Source organism: Canis lupus, chromosome 6 (genome assembly GCF_003254725.2).
Source record: "Canis lupus dingo isolate Sandy chromosome 6, ASM325472v2, whole genome shotgun sequence".
Lineage (NCBI taxonomy): Eukaryota > Metazoa > Chordata > Mammalia > Carnivora > Canidae > Canis > Canis lupus.
The window spans coordinates 14,355,833-14,375,837 of NC_064248.1; the positions used below are offsets into that span (position 1 = coordinate 14,355,833).

Here is a 20,005-nt window from a genome sequence, read left to right on the forward strand (position 1 = left end):
GAAACAATCAAACACTGTTGTTTTAAGTCACTGGCTTGAAATGATTTGTTACACAGCAGTAGCCAACCAATATACCCTTACCCAAGGGCCCTGGCCACCAGCCACCCAATCTCATGTAGTCAGCACATGCTGAGTGCCCTAAAAGCTCCCCACCCAGGATGCTAAGGACCAGGCCAGAGTGTGCGGGCCATACACAGACCTACTATGTGCCAGCCCTGTGCTGGAACCTAGGGATGGAGACTCATGTGTGAGGCCCACCTCAGCCTCCCAGGAGCCCACAGCTCCCAGGTGCGAGAGGGTGGTTGGCCCGCCCGAGGCTGTGGCCACAGGACCTGGGGACCAGAAGGGGAAAACTTTCATACTCTAAGTTTTCCACTCCATGGACACCTGTTTGGAAACCTTTCACTTCCTGGGCAGCTGCATGTTAGTGGGTCAGAGACGGTGTGAATTTTCAGCCTGTGTTCAGTGGGAACCGTGGCTCAGAGCTCCCACCCTGAGGGGCATCTGTCCTCCATCCCTGGACTGAGGGCCCCCCTTGGAGGGCTTGTGTCTGAGCAATTTCCTCACTTTCTTATGGGCACCTCAGGGCTCCTACAGGTGGCATTAAGTCCCGTGTCTTTCCCTGTTTGCAGTGATATGGGTGGCCCAGGTAATCTAAACTGCTCTCACTGGGAAGAGAAATCTACATAGCAACAGTGCTGGTGGTCAGCTGCTGCACCTTGATTGGACACATCAGTGTCCAACATCAATTCTGATTGGCTGGCACCCTTCTGCCCAGAGAGCATCTGTCAACACCTGCCAATACCTGTTGGGTGGCCTCGTGGGGTCGGAGGGCAGAAGTCAGGGCCAGTTCTGCCCACAGTGGGGTTGTATTACAAACCCACCCCCTCACCCTAAACTGAAAACCTAAAGGGCTATGCTGTTGGTGTGGGAATGGGTCAGAATTTAACCTGCCCCCCATCCTGCTACGAACCCCAGGGAACTGGCCAAGAGTGACCCAAAGTTGAATGACCACAGTTCCTCAGACGTTAGAGCACCCACTCTACACCCAAGGTGGAGCTCCCTGGCTCAAGCTGTGAATTTGGGTTGAGGGAGGTCCCCACTGAGCTCCTCCCTAGGAAAGCTCCCCTTCACGCGAGCCCTCCAAGTGTTTGAAAGCCAGTGATCAGAACAGTCAACGGCCAACAGGCAGAAACAAGGTACCATGTGACATGTCATGGCAGATCCCGACTGGCTGGCCCCAGTCGCTCCCCTCTGTCTGCCCTGCCACGCTCGTCATGACCACATGACTGAAGCCCCAACCTGGGAATGTGCAGAGTAACCTGTGCCTTCTGCACCCCACCCACAAAGCCTGGCCTGTTTGACCCTTCATGTTCTCCTCTCATTTCTGCACACCTGGTGAGGTCCCAAACAGGAGCCTTAGGAGCCACAGGCAGACAATGACACCAGGACAGCAGGGCCCGGGTCCCCTTCACCCCTGGGAGGAAAGCTGCCCAGGAGAGAAAGCCTGCAGTGCACCCACCACTCTGTGAGCAGTGAGTTTCAGCCATGGCATCTTCAGGGGTGTGATAAGCAGCTAGTGTTACAACTAGTGTAGACAGGCCATAGAGCACCTTGAGCTTGCTGTGTTTAAAGAATTAAAAGGCAAGCTTGAAAGTGTCAGCACACAGCAGAGGTTATATGAAGTGATGGCAAATTTTCAAACAGTACAGAACGGGACATAAATCAAAGGACAGGATATTTAAGGGGAAAAGTGAGATCTCAGGGACTGACTGGTGTTCTAGAAGAAGTGAGAAACAATATGGATCACGGACGTCTGAAAGGACAGGGGCTGAGATTTCGCCAGGGTGGAAAAAAATCCAGATTCAAGAATCCCAGTGAATCCCAAGAATTAAAAAAACAAAACAAAACAAAAATGCAACCCTCACCTACACAATAGTAAATTGTCCAAGCAGCCGCAGAGAAGACAGGTTACCTTCAGGAACAGAAGTGAGGCCGGCAGTGACCTCTCGGGGTCCCCCTGCTGTCCCCCTGTCGGGGACAGTGGTGTGCTCCGTGGACCCCCATGCGCTGGAAGAAACAGCTGCCAGCTCAGAGTCTATACCTGCTATCAGTGTACCCCGAGAAGGACGGTTGACAGAATGACATGTTCAGACTAACCCAAACGGGCATTTTCACCACCAGGCTCTCCCGAGGTGCTTGCTATAAATGCAGGCTCCCTAGGCACCTGCTTTCCACCACCTGCTGAAGCTGGAATGGCTGAGGGCTCAGAGATCGGGCCACAGCCAGTGACTCAGTCTCCTGTGGATGATTTTCCAGGAGAATCGGGGAGGGCTTTGCAAGACACCATGCAGGAGAGGCTGCTGGGCACCTGGCCCTAAGAATCTTCCGTGCAGCCTGCTGGCAGTGGGGAGCCATGGTAGGTTGTAGGCAGGGAAGTGACAATGACCGGGCTTAGACAGATTACTCTGCAGCCAGGGAGAATGGGCCAGAGAAAGGGAAGGTCAGTGGAAGGAAACACATTAAGAAGTGGCCCCAGGAACCCACAAGAGAGGCAGAGGGTGCAGGGAAGTGTTATGATGTCCCACATGCAGCGTCCTTGCCCCACCCCAGTACGGCTGACCCGTGTGCAGTGGGTGTGCAGGTCCAGGGCTCAGGGAGAAGTCTGGGCAGGAGTGTGTGTGGGGGTGTGGGTTATGTAACCAGGGGAAGGAGGTGGGCAGGTCAATTCACAGGACCTCAGGGACACACCGTTGGAGACAAAGGAGGAAAGTGAGAAGCTAACATGTACCAACCACTTTGTGAACGACGCCCCATGTCTCCCCGTCAGCTCTCAACAGCCCGGTGAGGCCCACACAGCTCGGGGGGCGGGGGCACCTACAGGACCCAACAGCCTGTCAGAGGTGGAGCCGGGCCCTGACTGTGAGTGCATCTGGCAGGCCAGTCTCCCTTAGTGGGCAGGTGGAGGCAAGCGGGCCCACGCTGGGAATGCAGATCTGCCCAGGACAGCCCCAGCTCTTTCCACAGCGCACAAACCTTTCTGCGCAGGTCCCCCCGCTGTCCACACATTCCTCTCCCTCCAGAAGGTTCTGTGTGATGTCGGAAAAGCGCACAGGCTTTCCAGAGGTGGCAGGGCCTTCACCTCTGAGGTGAGAACAGGGCAGGGCAGGGATTAGCAGGTGCCTTTTCCGCATTGACTGGTACCAGTGTGCAGTTTCTCTCCTGAGCCTGTGGACGTGATCGCTTACGTTAATTTTCAAAGGCTGAACCAGCCTTGCACAACTGGGACGAATCCCACTTGGTGGCAGTCTAGAATTTCTCCATTCTTGGATTCCACCCACCGGAGCTATGACAATGCCTACCACCACCATTCACGGCACACTGGTCTCTGGTGCTTCCCTAGAACATCTCTGTCTGATTTGGGGGTCAGGGTGAGTGAGCACTCTGGAGGAGAGCAGAGAGCGCTCATTGCTTCCTCATGTGGTTGGTACAGCTCACCAGCACACCCGTCTGGGCCTGGTGCTGTTTGGGAAAGTTATGAGTTACGGACTCAACTTCCTTAACAGAAACAGGCTAATTTAAATCCTCTATTTCTTCCGTGTGAGTTTGGTGGACTGTCGTTCAAAGAATTGGCCATCTCATTTAGGTCAAGCTGTGAGCCCGAAACTTCTCGCAGCGTTCCGTTATTATCACCTGCACTGAGGTCCCCACCTCTGTTTCAGGGGTTAGTGATTTGTACCTCCTCTCTTTTCCATACCCAGCTTATCGATTTTACTGATCTCTTCAAAGAATCAGCTTTTGGCTAAGATGATTTTCTTTACTGAATTCCTATTTCTTTTTTTTTTTTTAATATTTATTTATTTATGATAGTCACAGAGAGAGAGAGAGGCAGAGACATAGGCAGAGGGAGAAGCAGGCTCCATGCACCAGGAACCCAACGTGGGATTCGATCCTGGGTCCCCAGGATTGCGCCCTGGGCCAAAGGCAGGCACCAAACCGCTGCGCCACCCAGGGATCCCCCTATTTCAATTTCACTGATTTCGGTTCTAATTTTTTCTATTCTTCCTGCTATATATATATATATACATATATATATATTTATTTATTTTAAGATTTTATTTATTCATCAGAGACAGAGGAGAGAGAGAGAGAGAGAGAGAGAGAGAGAGAGGCAGAGACACAGGCAGAGGGAGAAGCAGGCTCCATGCAGGGCGCCTGACGTGGGACTCGATCCTGGGTCTCCAGGATCACGCCCTGGGCTCAAAGCGCTAAACTGCTGAACCACCCGGGCTGCCCTATTCTTCCTGCTGAAGATGTAATCTGCTCTTTTTCTAGTTATCGAAGGCAGAGCCTACTGATCTGTGATGTTCACCATCTCCTAATCCCTGCATTCAATGCCTAAACTTCTCTCTGAGCACGGCTTCACCCCACAAACTTCGGTAAGTTGTACTTTTACTTTAATTTAGTTAAAAATGTTTCTTTCTCTGGAGATTTCTTCGTTGACGGTGCCAGCTGCAGAGAACTCCAGGACATTTGCCTGTGGGAGCCAAAGGGGAGAATGTCCATCTCACAGATGAGAAAACAGGCTCCAAGAGGGAGTGATGTGCCCAGTATCCCACTGTTGGGAGACAGCAGAGCTGGTCCCAGTGCAGCTGTGTGGCCCCCTGGGCACCGGCCCAGGTTCTGACCATCCTCCCTCCCCCCCGCCCCCACGTTACCACCAGCACCTCTCCCTTCCTGGTGAGTTGAGACGGCAGGTTCTGAATCACTACAAGCATATGGTGATCCTGCAGGTTCAGAGGCTGGAGACCTGGCCTTGGTCCAACCTGGGGTCATTATCACCAGGGATTAGAATCCAGGGCTGGACACTCTCCAGCCCGAGCTATTATCTCTCTGATGCCTGGGCATTCCTGGGGCACAGTGGGGTGGAGACCCCCCTGACCCACAGCCATGAAGCACATGGCTGTCCGGCAGAGAAATCCTCCCCCAGATGCTGCTTTTCCAAAGCCCCACTGGGCCTGGGACCTACCCCTGGGCAGTCTTAGAACACAGGCTAACTCAGGGACACCATCAAATGCCATTTATTTTGAGTAAAAAATAAGCCACTTCTTTAATAATACATCAAGATGGACTCTTCAACCTTGCTGGGCTCACCTGGTCCCGGTCTCCCTGAATAGTCCCTCGTGCAGCCAGGTCAGCCAGAGATCTCAGGACAACAGTCCCAAGGAAGGGACGTGGCACAGGGGAGAGGGACGCTGGGGACACTGCCACTGGGCTGGCTCAGTAGCAGTCGGCCTCGTTCTCTCCCAGGACGCCCACCGTGGCCAGCATGTCCTGCAGGAGTGACTGAGGGCTCTTCTCCATGTGGTCACTGCCCTCGGCTAATGCACCCCGAAGGCCTTCCAGGTCCACAGACCTCAGCACAGCCAGCACGACCTCGGGCTCCAGGTCCCCCAGGGGCTGGCCCTGATCACCTGCCTGCCACCTCTGCAAGGCAGCCTCCACAGAGGCCACATCTGGGCCGCTCCTGGACTCCTCCAGGCTACCAGAGGAAGAAGCAGTCTTGGCCCTCAGGAAGAGGAGGAGATCACAGGACTTCTGAGCCACAGGTCGGTCACAGTCAAACAAGGCACGGAAGGCAAACTCAAAGAGCCGCACTCGGCATAGTGGCTGCAGGGCCTGGGCCAGCGAGCCAGCTGGGGCCGCCACGGGTGGGGTCACAGCATAGGGACAGTGGGAGTGGAACTGGCCCAGCGTCTGCTCCAGGAATACCAGCGCCAGCTCCAGGCCCTGGGCCCGGACCTCCCAGTCCAGATCCTGGCTGGCGACCTGGAGCACCCTGGCCATAAACTGTTCCGTGTCCCCCGCCACGTCGGCATGGTGGTCCCTCAGCCACTGGGTGAAGACCTGCATGACGGCTCTCCGCGGGAATCCCTCTGAATCTGTGGAGAGGATATGCAGAAGCTCCACGAGCAGACTCTTCTGGAAGACAGAGCAAGAGGCGGTGGGAGGGGAGAGGGGAGACAGAGCCGCCGCTGACAGGCGCGGGTTACAGCAGGGAAGATCCGCCCCCCCAAGAATCTTCTGTCACGCAGGTCTGGGGCTAAACCTGCTTCTCCCCTCATCCCTCCATTTGCTCATGTATCAAAAAGGAGTGCTTGGAAGTAGAGCCAGATTCAGGTAATATGTCCAATAGAACCATAGCCCCAGACTGCCTGAGACCGAGTGGCCAACCCACTGGACCCTGTGCATCAAGACAGCTACCAGGTGTGGGCTACCTGGCCTGGGGACCCATAGCCTCCTACCTGCTGGCCCCCTGGATGCTCAGGGCTCACAGGGGTGACATGCAGCCCCTGGCTGGAGAGCTGCCCCATGACGGTCACTGCACTGGCACGGACGTAACTCTCAGGGTCTCGTAGGAGCTGCTCGGTAAGCTTGGGCACCTCCGAAGCGAGGAGTGCATGTCTGAAGCCAGCCTGCCCTGGGAGGGTCCAAGCGGCCACACTGGCTGTGACCAAGGCCTAAGTCCAAAGCCTCCTCCCTTGCTTCCCCAAGGGCAGCCTAGGTGGTCTGCTTCCCAAAGCTGACAAGAGACAACCAGTGTGGCAAGGTCGGGTCCCCCTTATGCCCTGTACTCACCTCCCCAGTGTCTGGTCATCTGAGTCAGGAACTCGAGGCCGGAGTCCCTCACCTCCCAGCAGGGGCTGCACAGACGCTTCTGCAGCACAGGAAGCAGCTCTGGGGCAGGAGGGGCAGCTCAGAGTGGCCCAGGCCATGCCCATCCTGCCCCCAACTGCCTCTACCCAGCGACTCCCTTGGTTTACCTGGGAAGGGTCAAGATTACCTCTCAGGACCAGCAGGGCATGGGGTTCTAGATCACAGCAGCCGGGGGTCTTGGGTGAGCTCAGGAGCCACCTGAATGTGGCCTGGAAGGCTTTCTTCAGAACCTGGAGCAGGCAAAGCAAGGCTGCAGGGCCAGGAGTGGTGAGGGGCCGAGCTGGCCTGCCTGCCCCCATCTGCCCACGCTGCACTCCTGTGCCTGCCCTAGGACACAAGAGGGGACCCCGGGGTATGGTGAGAAGGAAGCACTGGCTTTCATTTCCACAAGGCAGAAGCACCAGGCAGGGGCAGAACTGACATCACGGATCCCGATAGAAGGAGGCAGCTCCCATAAGGTCGCTGACTGCCGAAGAGATTCTCCAGACCCCCTTTCCAAGGCCCAGGAATCCACCATGCCTTCTGTCCCATCCTCTAACCGTCTGCTCAATGGCAGGGGGCAAACACGCTGCACCCACCAGAGCACAGCCACCACGGGGCCACGGGGAGGCCACGTTTGCAGAAAACGCTGATGAAGAGTTTGGATCCCAAGCGCAGGGGCCCTCTGGCTCCAGTTCCCCACTGCACCAGAGCATGCCCTGTTCCCATGGCTCAGCTCCCCTGGCGCCCAATCCTCACCACTGCTAGGCCCTGGGTCAAACCCCGTGCCGCTGCCTGCCCCTCCAAACTCACTTTAAGTAGTGACTCTGGGGGCGCCTGGGTGGCTCAGTCGGCTAAGCGTCCAACTCTTGGTTTCAGCTCAGGTCATGATCTCAGGGTTGTGAGAACCGAGCCCCAGTCGGGCTCTGCGCTCAGTGCACAGTCTGCCTGAAACTCTCTCCCCACTCCTCTCCCCCACACTTTCTCTAAATGAATCTTAAAAAAAAAAAAACAAAAAACAAAAGGAGCAACTGTGGCCCACAGAGACCTGGTTCCGAGAGGCCTGCAGGGGTCCTCCCCAGACATCTCCCCATTCCCCCCGCCCCGTGTACCCCATGCCTGTACCGTGGGGCTGGAGTCTGGGCTCCTGAGATATTCCAGAAGGACAGCAAACACCTCCGTCACCAGCTCTTGGGGGCCTGAGACAAACATGGAGAAAGAACCCACCCTTCCCTTCCAGGGGCCTCCCCAGCACAAAAGCGCGTCAATCCAAGGAAAGCAGGGGCAGAATAAGTCAGACAGCCGAACCCCACCCCTACCCCAGAGAGAACATGCAGAGGACATTGATCCCCGGTGCAGCTGAGCAGCAGGTGAGCAGGGCGCCTGCGGGGGCACTGTGGCTTACCTGTCCCCTGAGACAGCGTCCCCAGGAAATCCAGGGCCGCTCGCTGCACCCGCACGCAGCCCAGCAGGAGCGCGCAGAGGTGGCGCCCCACGTCAGAGGCAGGGCTTGCTGAGCCCCTGCATAACTGCAGCAGGGTCACCGCGGCCCCAAGCAGGGGCTCCTGAGGCCAGGGGCAGGGGCGCTGGGGCTGGGAGAGAGGGCATGTCAGTGCAGGCCCCGATTCCGGCTGCCACTGTGGACATGGGCCAGGACTGCACTTACTAGCGGCTGCAGCAGCTCCAGGTGGGCCAGAGTCCGGCACAGGAGACCCACACAGGCCGCCTTGGAGGAGAGGAGCACGTCCACTGTCAGAGAGTCACCTGTGGCACTGTCCAGCACACCTGCAGGCCAAGCCAGAGGCAGCTCCCAATCAGCGGGGTGCCTCCCACTTGGCCACTGCAGGCCTCGCTAAGGGCCACCGACCCCGCGGCTGCCACCACACACTGGAGACCAGGACCGGGGGTTCCCAGCAGGTGACATGCCCAGGGTGACACAGGCTGGCCAGAGCTGGAACCTGTATGAAGGGCTGAACCCTACATACAGCTGAACCTATATGTAGGGCTCCTGAGCCATCGAGCCTAGCTCTGGCCACAGCCTGTTCCTGGGCCAGTCCCATTACTTGGGATACTCGTCCCTGTGCTCAACATGGGGGTACAAGGCACACCTGGGTCCCCTTTGCTAATCCTCGACACACCGACACACTTCATAGCTGAAGCAATGTGAGTCACAGCAGGGGAAGCCACCCCCCTACCACCACCCTGGTCACAGAAACCACCATGTGGTTCAGGTCCACATGAACACCCAGCTGCTCTGGGGCCACCCCGGACAGCACACGGGGGCGGCGGGGGGGGGTGATGCTGCCTCGTGAATCCCAGCAGGGACACGAGACAAGCAGCAGTAATGCTGGTGACAACAACCTACACCCATCCACCTGCACTCGGCAGAGGCAACGAGCTAGGTACCATGCTGGTCACTGCCCCAATATAAAAGGACATGTCTGGGACCCCAGGGGCCTCCCATCCTATACCTGTCTACTCTCAGGAAGCAGCATACCTGAGGGTCCGGGGTCCTGACCCGTGGCTTTAAGGACGCAGGCCAGAGGCTGGAGAAGAATGACAAAGGCCTGGGCCCTTAGCACCTGTGGACTAAGTACAGAGGACACGGTGAGTGCCGCTTCCTGACCCTGACCTCTCCACCAAATCTGGAGCAAAGAGGCCAGTGCTGGGGATCTGGACACCCCCTTGAGAAACAGCTTCCTTGCAAGCACTGTGACCAGCACTCAGGCCACCAGTACACAGACCAGCAATGTGGGACTCCATGGGAGCTGTTGGAAAGTACTGCCCCAGGCCCCAGGAAGAGCCCCTTGAAGGACAGGCCTGCTCCAATGGACAGTGTCTACTCAGAGCCAGGGACAGGAGGCCCACCTCCAGGGAGTGTTCTTGGGCTCACGGTGGGGTGAGAGGCTAAGCCAGCACATCATTCTCCCTGTAGGCCAGCTGCCCGGTCCTCCCCCTGTGGACCACTACCTCACCCTGAACATCTGGAGAGCCTGAAGCCCAGAACCAGGCTTGCACCATACCCTAGTACCTCTGGGGAGTGGGTCCTGTGGTGACCTTCACCCCTAACCTGGGCCAACATGACCACCTCTCATCTGCCCAGAACCCTGGAAAGACTTACTCATTCCTCCCATCTCTCTAGGCTCACGCACCCTTTCCTCTCCCTGCAGGAAGCTGTCCAGCCACTCCTGCCCACTGGGTCCCCCTCTACCTTCCCAGGGCCCCTAGTCCCTACCCCATTGACATGCATGCCATGCTGAGGCCGCTAAAGTGGGGAGCAGATCCTGGGTAAGAACCTAACCCTGCTCAGAATGGAACAGCTCCAAGCCTCTGTTTTACCTCTGGGGAGCCTATATAGTTTTTCATTGAAAACATTCTGCCACTATAGCACGTAGAAGCCATAGCCTCCAGCAAGACCTTGGTAATAACCAAGTTATGGCCCAGCCATATCCCCAATGGCCGCCTCCGACCCTTCTCTGGTGTCAGGAGTTCCCCAAAAGGTCCCTGACCACGAGGGCTATGCTTCAGACCCCTCTGCCTGTCCTCGCATAAAACAAACCCCAATCCTTACCAGTCCTGCAGTTTCAGGATCCCTAACGCCAGCGGCCCTGCTTGGGTAGGGCTCAGATGGTTCAGAGTCTGAGCCAGAGTCTCCCACAGGCCGCAGCTAGAAGAGCTCAGCCCAGGAGAACTGCAGAGAAGCCCAGAAAGATAGTTAGTTCTCTGTCCTGCCCACCAAAGCCCACGAAGCACCCAGTGGGACTGCCACAGCCCTGGCTTGGGGCATGCCCAGCTGAGACAGAGTCCTTCCTAGGTGGGTGGGCTTTCAGATCCCCTCTGCCATTCCCCTGCTCCAGGCGGTGCCCTGGTTGGGCCCATGAGATGTGCCTCAGGTGTAACAGCTACCCTAAGACTCCCCAAGGGAAATAGTGCCCCCAACTCCTGCCCACCCCCGGATGCACCCCAGAGGAACTGACCGGGCCACACTGAGGAGGAGGTCCACGAGCGAGTGTGCAGCTGGGACAGGGTCTTTCTCAAGTAGACTGCCTACTAGGGGACTCAGCCGTACCCACAGAACTTGTGTCCAAGGGTCATGGCAGTGCCCGAACGTGGTAGTCAGGACGTTTAGAGCCTGTGTGATCTGCGGGACGGCTGTGGAGTGCAGGGACTCTTCTATGTGACCCACGATCTTCTGGGCACACACTGGCCAATCACCAGCCTGCAGGCTGGGGTGTCCCTCGGCTAGGCCTTGCATGGACAAGCCCAGGATGTGCACCAGGAGCTGCCCAGCTGCCGAGGCCACAAACAGGCTGGAATCTCCCTGCAGGGAGAAGATGGTGTCAACGGCACCTGGGGAAGGGATAGGGGCAAGGAGAGAAGAAAACGGGCTTCAGCTGGAACAGAATCCGAGGTAGAGGGCAGAGATGCTAAAACCACCAGGCGGCTTTAACTGCCAGACTTGGGAGCCTCAGGGAAAGGGCCCGAATGCAGCAAGCCACAAGAGGCACCGCTAAGGCCCCAGCCTCCCCTCTGCTTAGAGGCAGGGGAACCAGCACGGAGGGCACCAAGGGGGGCAGCTTTAGACCCTTGGAAGGAAGCTTTTGATTCTAATTAGTTTCAAAGTCAACCCTAACTGCTTGGTCTGACCTGTAAACCAAAGGACACTGCAGGGACCTCGAGGAGCCTCAGGCCCCCCAGTCACCCCGGGTGCCCCTCACAACAGCCCCATGACATTATAGCTGCTTTCCCAGATGAGCCCAGCAAGGTGCAATGAGGTCGCATAGGTATGGCAAGGCCACGGGCTAAAGGCGGGGCAGGCAAGGGCACTCACCACAGTCAGCCAGGAAATGCAGGGCACTAGGATGCTGTGCCAGGGAGCGCAGGCCCTGGATCCAGCCACTGCGCACTGAGGGGGCAGTCCAGGCAGCTCCTCCCAGGGGCCCTGGCTCCCCAAAGAGCCTGGGCAGCAACTCCCCCTGCTGGGAAGTACAGAAGGAAGTGGTGACGTGGGCCCGTTCCCATAGGCGGGCAGATCATAGACAATTTTTCTGTTGTTCAGGGCTGGTCAAGGCACTTTTCTAGGCACTTTCTCACTTGCTGCCAACACAGAGAGCCCACAGGCAGCTGTGCTTCCGGGAAGTGGCAGGTGGCCACCAGTGCCAGCCATGGCAGCCCAGGCACGGCCAAGTCTGCCTTCCAGGGTACAGCTTTGGGAGAACTGGGTTTTAAACAAAGGTTCATCAATCCTGTTGTTGGTTTACTTTAGAAATCCTCTCCCCAAAACAGTACCATGAGTTTCACCTCCAAAAGTCCACCTCTGACCAGGACGTCGGGCTCACAGACCCCTGATAGACTCCAAAGCCTACTGAACTCCTGAGCTGGGCATGTGGGGTCCACCAAGGCACTCACCCTCCTCTGGGTATCCCCCACTCCAGATGCCCCAGCACACCTGTTGTGCCCAGCCCGCCTCACTCCCTGTACCTGTTCAAACCCTTTACAAACCAGCTGCGAGCCCACTGCCCCCACACAAAGCTAACCCCCCGCCCCCCGCCCATCTGGCAGTGGCTAACTCCCCACTCAAGTTCCACCAGCTTAGGGATGCCCACAGTACAATCATGCATTGTGCTACATTTTCTGCCATGGGTACAAGATTCTCCACCACTACTGGTTTCAACACAGTATGCTGCCTCTTACCAGGGCAGTCAGTGCTCGCTGGTGCAGCTATTCCCTCTGAGCCTATCTGCACAACAGGCACGGCAGTCAGAGCCCAGGCCATGACCAAGCCAGGCCACGGAGCATCCTGATCGGCTCTGGCCCAACCATCAAGGCACAGGGGCCTTCCAATCATCTGACTCCAGGATCAGGGACCGAGCCTGGATCAGGGACCGAGAGACCTTGGAGACAGGCTCCAAACACTCAGGGATTAAGTCTAACTCTATAGCAGTCACGGCCCCTGAGGGGGGTGCCACTGCTAGCAGCTCACAGGGAAGGCCCCCTGTGGGGTCTGTTGTCATCAAAGAGGGGCCCCCCCCGAAGTTACAGTTCCTCACCAGTAGGTGAGTAGAGGTTTCTGTCACCAAAAGAAGGTACAGCCCTTCACCAGTAGGTGGGTACAGAGCTCACCCCCTGCCTGGAACTGTCCACTGCAGAGCAGCTGGCTGGTGAGGAGCCCGTGGGGCTGTAAGACCACCCGGGAGTGTGTGCAGGGGCAGCTGAGGAGGGAACAGGAGGCCAGCCTGGCACTGCGGCCCTCGTCCCTCGTGTAGCCAGCAGCAGACTCTTTATGGTCTAGTGTGAACAATGCCACTTCCATGAGGCTCCTAGAGTAAGCCTCCCCTGTTTCCTCATCTGGGAAATAAAGGCCATTGGTCTGCTGACTGGCCAGGGCTGCCAGGATAAAACAAAAGTGATTCTGCAAACCCTGAAGAGCTCCATAAGCCGCAAGGTACCTCGGGTACGTGTGCGTTATCCTATGTACCATGAGGACAGCAAGCACAAAGTTATGCCCCAAAACACTTTGGCACAGTAAGGTGCAGAGAACATCCTGGAAAGTCAGTCCACAGCAAGGTGCGCTGAGCCATGCCTCTGGAGGATCTGCTTTGCCAGACTGAGGAGCATCCATGAACAGCATCCCAAAGCTACTGAAAGAACACATCCCTCCCCACTACTGTCCTCTCTTCAGGTGACTGTATCATAGCATGGCCTTCCTGGGGCCCTGTGCACACCAGGTCAGAGAAAGTTAATGTGCTTTCCCCAAGAGCTGGTGAGGCTGAGAGGTGCCAAGAGAAGCCAATGAAGGGCTAGACAGGCTCCTTCAGGCATTGCCTAACCAACCCAGCTGTGCCCACATAGGAGCATGCAAAGCTGTGAGGTGCAGTGCTCTGGGGAGCTCCCCAAACTCCATGTCTATCACTAAGTAGAAATTCTTATGAGTCATTCATTCATTCATCCAACAGGACCAAGTGGGAGACCGACAGTCTTGGTTAGCCCTCGTGACAGTTCCACATGACGTGTACAACTCTCCTGTCTGTCACAGGAAGAAACTAAGGCTCAGAGGGCTCGTGAACTTGGGCAAGTCCATACAGCAGGCCAAGTGTCAGAACTGAGCCAACCCCAGCTCTGTCTGATTCCAAAAATCTGACCCTTTCACCCCAACATCATTCTTGGCCGGTTTTTCAAAGAAGGTTCACATTCAGGAATAAAAACCTCATGATATAAGACAAAACACGGGTCAGCACATTTCAGAGGCCTAGGGATCATTACGGCCACCACTGCTTGGTGTACCTGCAGCAAAAGCAAGCTGTGCACTTCCCTGTGGGTCCCTCAGCTGGGAAGACCCCGGCTCACCTGAAGATACTGGAAGCAATCTTCCTGGGCTGCAAATACCCCTGCGAGGCGGAGAGAGAAGGAGAGGACTCTGGAACTCAGGTCCTGGGGTTTCAGCACGTGACACAGCAGCTCCACCAGACAGGGGTTCTCCTGTAATAACAGGAGACTGGACCCTGGGGGCAGGCCCAGCCAGGGAGAGTGTCATTGGGGCACAGTGATGCAGCTTTCTCTAAAGGACTTTTCTTTCTTTTCTTTTCTTTTCTTTTCTTTTCTTTTTCTTTCTTTCTTTTGATTTATTAATTTATTAATTAATTTATTTATTTAGAGAAAGACAGTGCAAGCACACATGTGCACAAGTAGGGGGAGGAATAGAGGGAGAGGGAGACAGAGAATGTCAAGCAGACTCCCCTTTGGCACGGAGTCTGACTGCTCCATCCCACGACCCTGAGATCATGACCTGAACCAAAATCAAGAGTTGGACACTTAACTGACTGAGCCAGCCAGGCGCCCCGTAAAGGACCATTCTTCTGGCAACTCCCAGACCTTCTTCTCCCCCGATATTAGGTTTAGCAATCCCACCAAGAGAAAACATTTGCACCAACTGCAACAAGGGAGTCATGACTTGAACTTGATGGGAGGGCAGGAAGTAGAAAGCCATCACCTCCACATCAGGTAAGGGACCAGGACAAGTGTCTAGCAAACCAAAACAGGCATTCCTGTTGCTGCTGATTACAAAAAAAGGAAATGCAAATTAAAGCAGAAGACCACTTTTACCTCCCAAGTGGGTGCTTTTCTTTTACACTCAGAGTGCTGCCCGCAAGGAAGTACAATGGAACAGCCATCCTCACCCAGATGCGGCACCAGAGTTGTCTATACTCCACGATGCTCCTATTCAAAGGCACTCAGGTTGGTGAAGGGGAGTGTGTGGCACAGGCTGAGACAGTTTCCTGTTAAGAGGCCCTTGCTGACACAACCACCAACAAATGTGGTTCAGGGAGAATGACAGAGAACAGCATAAGGAAGAGAGAATCATGAATCCAAGAAGCCAATAAACACATGGGCGAATTTAAAAAGGCACCAATTTTAAATACTAAGTAACTTTTTGATGGGTCTTAAGATAGAATCAAAATGCCAGACAATAACAGTTAGACTGTGCTGGAGTTAAAGGGCCCTGAGATCCCTGTGTCAGTGGAATGGAGGATAGAGATTCTAGTTAACTTCTGACTTTTTTTTAACTTTTGACTTTTTAAATCCAGTTTGTGTGTGAGAGTCACCACTAAAGAACCTAAGTGGAATGCATAATTTCAAAACCAGAAAATGAAAAACTTTAAAAACAAAGCTTTATCCATCCAATGCAAGGCAGAAAGGAGGGGAAAGAAACAAAGACAAGGCATGGGAAGTTCTAAAAAATCCAAAAGAGGGCAGCCTGGGTGGCTTAGCAGTTTAGCGCTGCCTTTGACCCAGGGTGTGATCCTGAAGACCTGGGATTGAGTTCCACATCAGGCTCCCTGCATGGAGCCTGCTTCTCCCTCTGCCTGTGTCTCTGCCTCTGTCTCTCTGTGTCTCTCATGAATAAATAAATAAAATCTTAAAAAAAAAAATCCCAAAGAACATAGGTTCAAATAGAATAAACAGTAGGCTCAACAAATGAAGAAGATCATCTGTTAGGGCGCTGCTCATATTAAATTGAGACTAAGCCAGCCGCATAGTGTTATAGACCAGAGGAAGCAGGACAGCACAGAATGGCTGGGAGCACAGCAGCGAGGGTGCAGCATGCAGGTTCCTGCCTTAGAAGGGCAGTTGCATCAAGAAGAACATCTGACAATGTGACTTGAAAGCAAAAAGCACCATCAGTGCTTCAAGAAGAAAGTCATCATTCAAAGGTAGAACAGTCTAAGCCTGCAGGTACCTAAGCTAGCTTCAAGATCTGTAAAGGAAAAAACCAAGCAGAGTTTCAGAGAAAAACTGTTGAATCCACAATCTCAGGGTAGGGTCTTCCCATCTCAGAAACAATCAAGCAAACCAATTAGCAAGAACACAGCGAGCTTGAACCAGGGAGATCTGAACTAAGGAGCGCGCATGAAGACCGTTCTCATTGTGCAGAATGCTGAAGGCCATGGGGCACAGGCCCGCTTCCTTTAAGGGACGGACAGTGCTGCAAAATTACACTGTGGCAATGGCTGTACCAAGCCCCCTGTGTGTGAATTTACTGAAAACCAATCAACTGTATACTTTGAGTCAATTCCATGGTATGTAAATTATATCTCAAAGAAACCCGTCTAAAAGTAATTTTTAGGGCAGCCCTGGTGGCGCAGCAGTTTGGTGCTGCCTGCAGCCTGGGGTGTGATCCTGGAGACCTGGGATCGAGTTCCATGTCGGGCTCCCTGCATGGAGCCTGCTTCTCCATCTGCCTGTGTCTCTGTGTCTCTCATGAGTAAATAAATAAAATCTTAAAAAAAATAATAATAAAAAAATAAAAGTAATTTTTAAAATCTGACTACAAACTAGGCCACCACTGAAGACTCTACAAATACCAGAAATGCAGCAGGTAGCGAAATCTATAGAATGTCTGAGAAAATAGGGTACTCTACCATGGTAAGAGCCTCGACGGATACAAAGAAATAAAAATGCAGGTATTTTAAAGTCTAATAAGTTAGAAATCAATAATAAGACTGAAGAAAACCCCACGTTGTAAATATAAAAGAAACCCTTTTAAATCGTTTGTGTGTAAAGAAAAAAATCACAATGAAGAGTATGAAATACTTGGAAACAAACTAAGCAAAAGTACAGAGCAGTAAAACCTGTGGGGTGCAGCTTCCAGGGAAGTGTGCAGCCTTACATGCATGTATTAGAAAAGACCTAGATGTTCAATTCAAAGGAGGGTAAAAAAGCATGTAGACCAAATAAACAAATAGCAGGAATTAATGACGGGTGCTATCCTAAGATCACTGGTAGTCAAGAGATCAAACGCCAGTAGGGCATTATTTACACTAGGGAACATCAGAAACACAAACACCTAGTAACAGTGGTGTGATTGTGTAAGTTATGGTCCATTCATATAGTGGACACCAGATAGTCAATAAAATCAACATGTTCTACAGAGAAAACACTCACTGTAGTGCTAACAGAGAAAAAGCAAGGGGCGCTAGGTGGCTCAGCTGGTAAAGTGTCTGCCTTTGGCTCAGGTCATGAGTCCCCCCATCAGGCTCCCGGCTCAGCGAGGGGAGCTGGTTTCTCCCTCTGCCCCCACCCCACTTGCGCATGCGCTCATGGTCTCTCAAAAAAAAAAAGGAATAAAATCTTTAAAAAAGAGAGAGAAAAAAAGCAAGACACCATATCGTATTTATGGCGTGACTTTGCTTTTATAAGAAAATGCAGCTTTGGGGCACCTGGGTGGCTCAGCTGATTAAGTGACACTTGATTTCAGCTCAGGTCCCAATGTCAGGGTTGTAGAATCCAGACACTTGTGGGGCTCCATGCTCTGTACAGAGTCTGCTTGAGATTCTCTCTCTCCCTCTGCTCCCTCTCTCAATAAATAAACAAAATCTTCTTAAAAAAAAAAAAAAAAAAAGGCAGGGCAGCCTGGGTGGCTCAGTGATTTAGTGCTGCCTTCAGCCCAGGGCCTGATCCTGGAGACCCGGGATCGAGTCCCATGTCGGGCTCCCTGCATGGAGCCTGCTTCTCCCTCTGCCTGTGTCTCTGCCTCTCTCTCTCTCTGTGTCTCTCATGAATAAATAAATAAAATCTTAAAAAAGAAAGAAAGAAAGAAAGAAAGAAAGAAAGAAAGAAAGAAAGAAAGAAAAGAAAGAAAGAAAGAAAGAAAGAAAGAAAGAAAGAAAGAAAGAAAGAAAGAAAGAAAGAAAAGAAAAGAAAAAAAGACAAATGCAGCTTTATGACACATTAAGAAAACGGGCTGGAAGGAAATTTAAAAGATGGTAGTTTAATTTTCCTTACTCTTTTGTGTTGTTCAAGGTTTATCTAAAGGATACACATTAGTTTCATAACAAAAAATGATTTCCTAAAGCAGACAAACAAATGCAACAGTAACAACAAAGTAAGCTCCTCGTTGCCCTCACAGCCATCTAGAGTGAACTGAAGGAGGAGGCCTGGACAGGGCAGGAAGCAGCTGAGAGTACCAAGGTCAAGCTCTCCTGCTCATTCCCTCAGACTTCAACTGATGCTGTCCCCAACTCGCCAGGCGGCCTCCCTAGGATGGAAGGAAGGGAACCAGAGGGTCCCTCCTTCCCCTGTACAGGAGAGTCCCACGCACCCTCTGGCCTTCCGGACAGCAGTCGACAGCAGCATCCTCCCCTTACCAGCTTTGGTTATCGTTTTAAACCAATCCAGCAGCTTCTCCAAACAGGTGTCATCTGCCACGGGCTGCCTGGGGTCTGCCAGAACTGCACAGAGGGCCGGGAGGAGCTGGGAGCACTCTGGGTCCATGGTGATGCTGGGGATCCCTGCAAAGAAAACGTCCGGGCCAGGTCCCACCCGCCCTGGCCCCAGGCAGCCACTCCCCCAGCCTGGGTCCCCCCGGGGCTGGACGCTAGACCTCGGCCTGGGTGGTCCTGGCAGGTGGTGAGGAGCAAGCGGGGCCCTGAGCTCGGGGCCTGAGGAGCTCCGGGCCTGCCAGCCTTGGACCCTGGTGGGAGGGGAGCGTGGGCCGGCGCCAGCCGCGCTCCGGGGCAGAGCTTCTCCGCCAGGGTCAGCGCGTCTGCACCGAAGGCGCTCGGTCCACCGTCGGTCCCCCCCGGGCCGGGGCGTGCACCTGCCAGTCCTGCCGCGGCGGGGACCGGGAGCCCGGTGGCCAGGCGCTCAGGCCGCGCGGTCGGGAGGCTGGGGTGCGCAAGGACTCCGTCGCAGGGGGAGCGTCCGTCGGGCTGTCCGACTGCGGGGAAGCTGGGTCCCTAGGAGGGAGCCCTCCTTGCGGGAGCCGCCGCCCCGGCCGGCCGAGGCCCACAGAAGGCACGAGGCGGAGATGTCCGTCGGGCCGGCCCCCGGCTGCCCGCGGAGCCCGGCCCCCCCGCCGGCCTGCACCGAGCCCCCTCCGCGGCCGCGACCCCTCCCCGCGCTCGCCGCTCACCTGCTCCGCGGGCCTCGGGCGCCGCAGGCCCCGCCCCGGACCGCACCACCGGCCGGGCCTGGCGGGGGCGCGCAGACGGACGGCGGCCGCCGGGAACCCCGAAAGGCCCCGGAGGCCACTCTGGGAGCCCCGGAGGCCTACACGTGAGGAACCAGCTCTAGCTGGGAGGAGCTGAGGCAGACGGGGGCCAACCGGTGGGTCCGACCCGTCACCCTCACGGTGGCGCCGAGTGGTACTGCCCGACATCCGGCGGGGCCTGCGCCCAGAAGGCGGGCCTTCCGGTGGAAGGGGCGGGTGCAAAGCCGGAAGGGGCGTGGCCTCCCACGCCGCGGACCGAGGGTCTGGGCCGGCCTGTGGGTGGGATGCACTTTCGGGTTTCCTAATTTTTGGGGCTAAGTCCCTAGGTCTTTAGGCTCAAAACTGGGTCCTCAGGGCCCATCAGGGGTGTGCCAGGGGGTCTCTAAGCCTGGGTCCTCGGGGCCCATCACTTGTGTGCCAGGGGGTCTCTAAGCCTGGGTCCTCGGGGCCCATCACTTGTGTGCCAGGGGGTCTCTAAGCCTGGGTCCTCAGGGCCCATCAGGGGTGTGCCAGGGGGTCTCTAAGCCTGGGTCCTCAGGGCCCATCAGTGGTGTGCCAGGGGGTCTCTAAGCCTGGGTCCTCAGGGCCCATCACTTGTGTGCCAGAGGGTCTCTAAGCCTGGGTCCTCGGGGCCCATCACTTGTGTGCCAGAGGGTCTCTAAGCCTGGGTCCTCGGGGCCCATCACTTGTGTGCCAGGGGGTCTCTAAGCCTGGGTCCTCAGGGCCCATCACTTGTGTGCCAGAGGGTCTCTAAGCCTGGGTCCTCGGGGCCCATCACTTGTGTGCCAGGGGGTCTCTAAGCCTGGGTCCTCAGGGCCC

At 55.2% G+C, this 20,005-nt stretch overlaps 1 protein-coding gene and 1 long non-coding RNA gene across 7 annotated transcripts; one reads left to right on the forward strand and one right to left on the reverse strand.

Annotated features, from left to right (window-relative positions):
- The first annotated feature begins 821 nt into the window (after window positions 1-821).
- LOC112640208 (uncharacterized) lies at window positions 822-4,440 on the forward strand. The gene is made up of 3 exons (XR_003123901.3): window positions 822-1,199; window positions 2,320-2,419; window positions 4,336-4,440. It is a non-coding gene; the product is annotated as an uncharacterized LOC112640208 (long non-coding RNA).
- Window positions 4,441-5,065: 625 nt separating this feature from the next.
- Window positions 5,066-19,256, reverse strand: BRAT1 (BRCA1 associated ATM activator 1). 6 transcript variants are annotated; one of them, XM_049111190.1, is made up of 14 exons: window positions 19,109-19,256; window positions 18,342-18,485; window positions 14,044-14,198; window positions 11,528-11,675; window positions 10,674-11,046; window positions 10,268-10,387; window positions 9,194-9,285; window positions 8,363-8,481; window positions 8,102-8,288; window positions 7,822-7,895; window positions 6,845-6,947; window positions 6,640-6,738; window positions 6,306-6,481; window positions 5,066-5,979 (listed from the first exon to the last, which is right to left on the reverse strand). In XM_049111190.1, exons 2-14 carry the CDS (start codon window positions 18,466-18,468, stop codon window positions 5,281-5,283), a joined length of 2,472 nt encoding a protein of 823 aa, XP_048967147.1. In that variant the 5' UTR covers window positions 18,469-18,485; window positions 19,109-19,256; the 3' UTR covers window positions 5,066-5,280. The 6 variants fall into 6 exon arrangements, with proteins under 6 accessions (XP_048967147.1, XP_025271903.1, XP_025271902.1 ...); XM_025416118.3 differs by having other exon boundaries at window positions 5,066-5,982; window positions 19,109-19,255; XM_025416117.3 differs by lacking the exon at window positions 19,109-19,256 and adding an exon at window positions 18,794-19,052 and having other exon boundaries at window positions 5,066-5,982.
- Between the last annotated feature and the right edge of the window lie 749 nt (window positions 19,257-20,005).

Bases quoted from the DNA above. Each gene is read 5' to 3' on its own strand.
- BRAT1 (XM_025416118.3), bottom strand. From the start codon at position 18,468: ATGGACCCAGAGTGCTCCCAGCTCCTCCCGGCCCTCTGTGCAGTTCTG. The intron at 7,896-8,101 runs GTAAGCCACAGT...TGTTTGTCTCAG, and splicing joins GACGCTGTCTCAGGGGACAG to GCCCCCAAGAGCTGGTGACG. The intron at 6,739-6,844 runs GTAATCTTGACC...CTCCTGCCCCAG, and splicing joins TGCCCTGCTGGTCCTGAGAG to AGCTGCTTCCTGTGCTGCAG.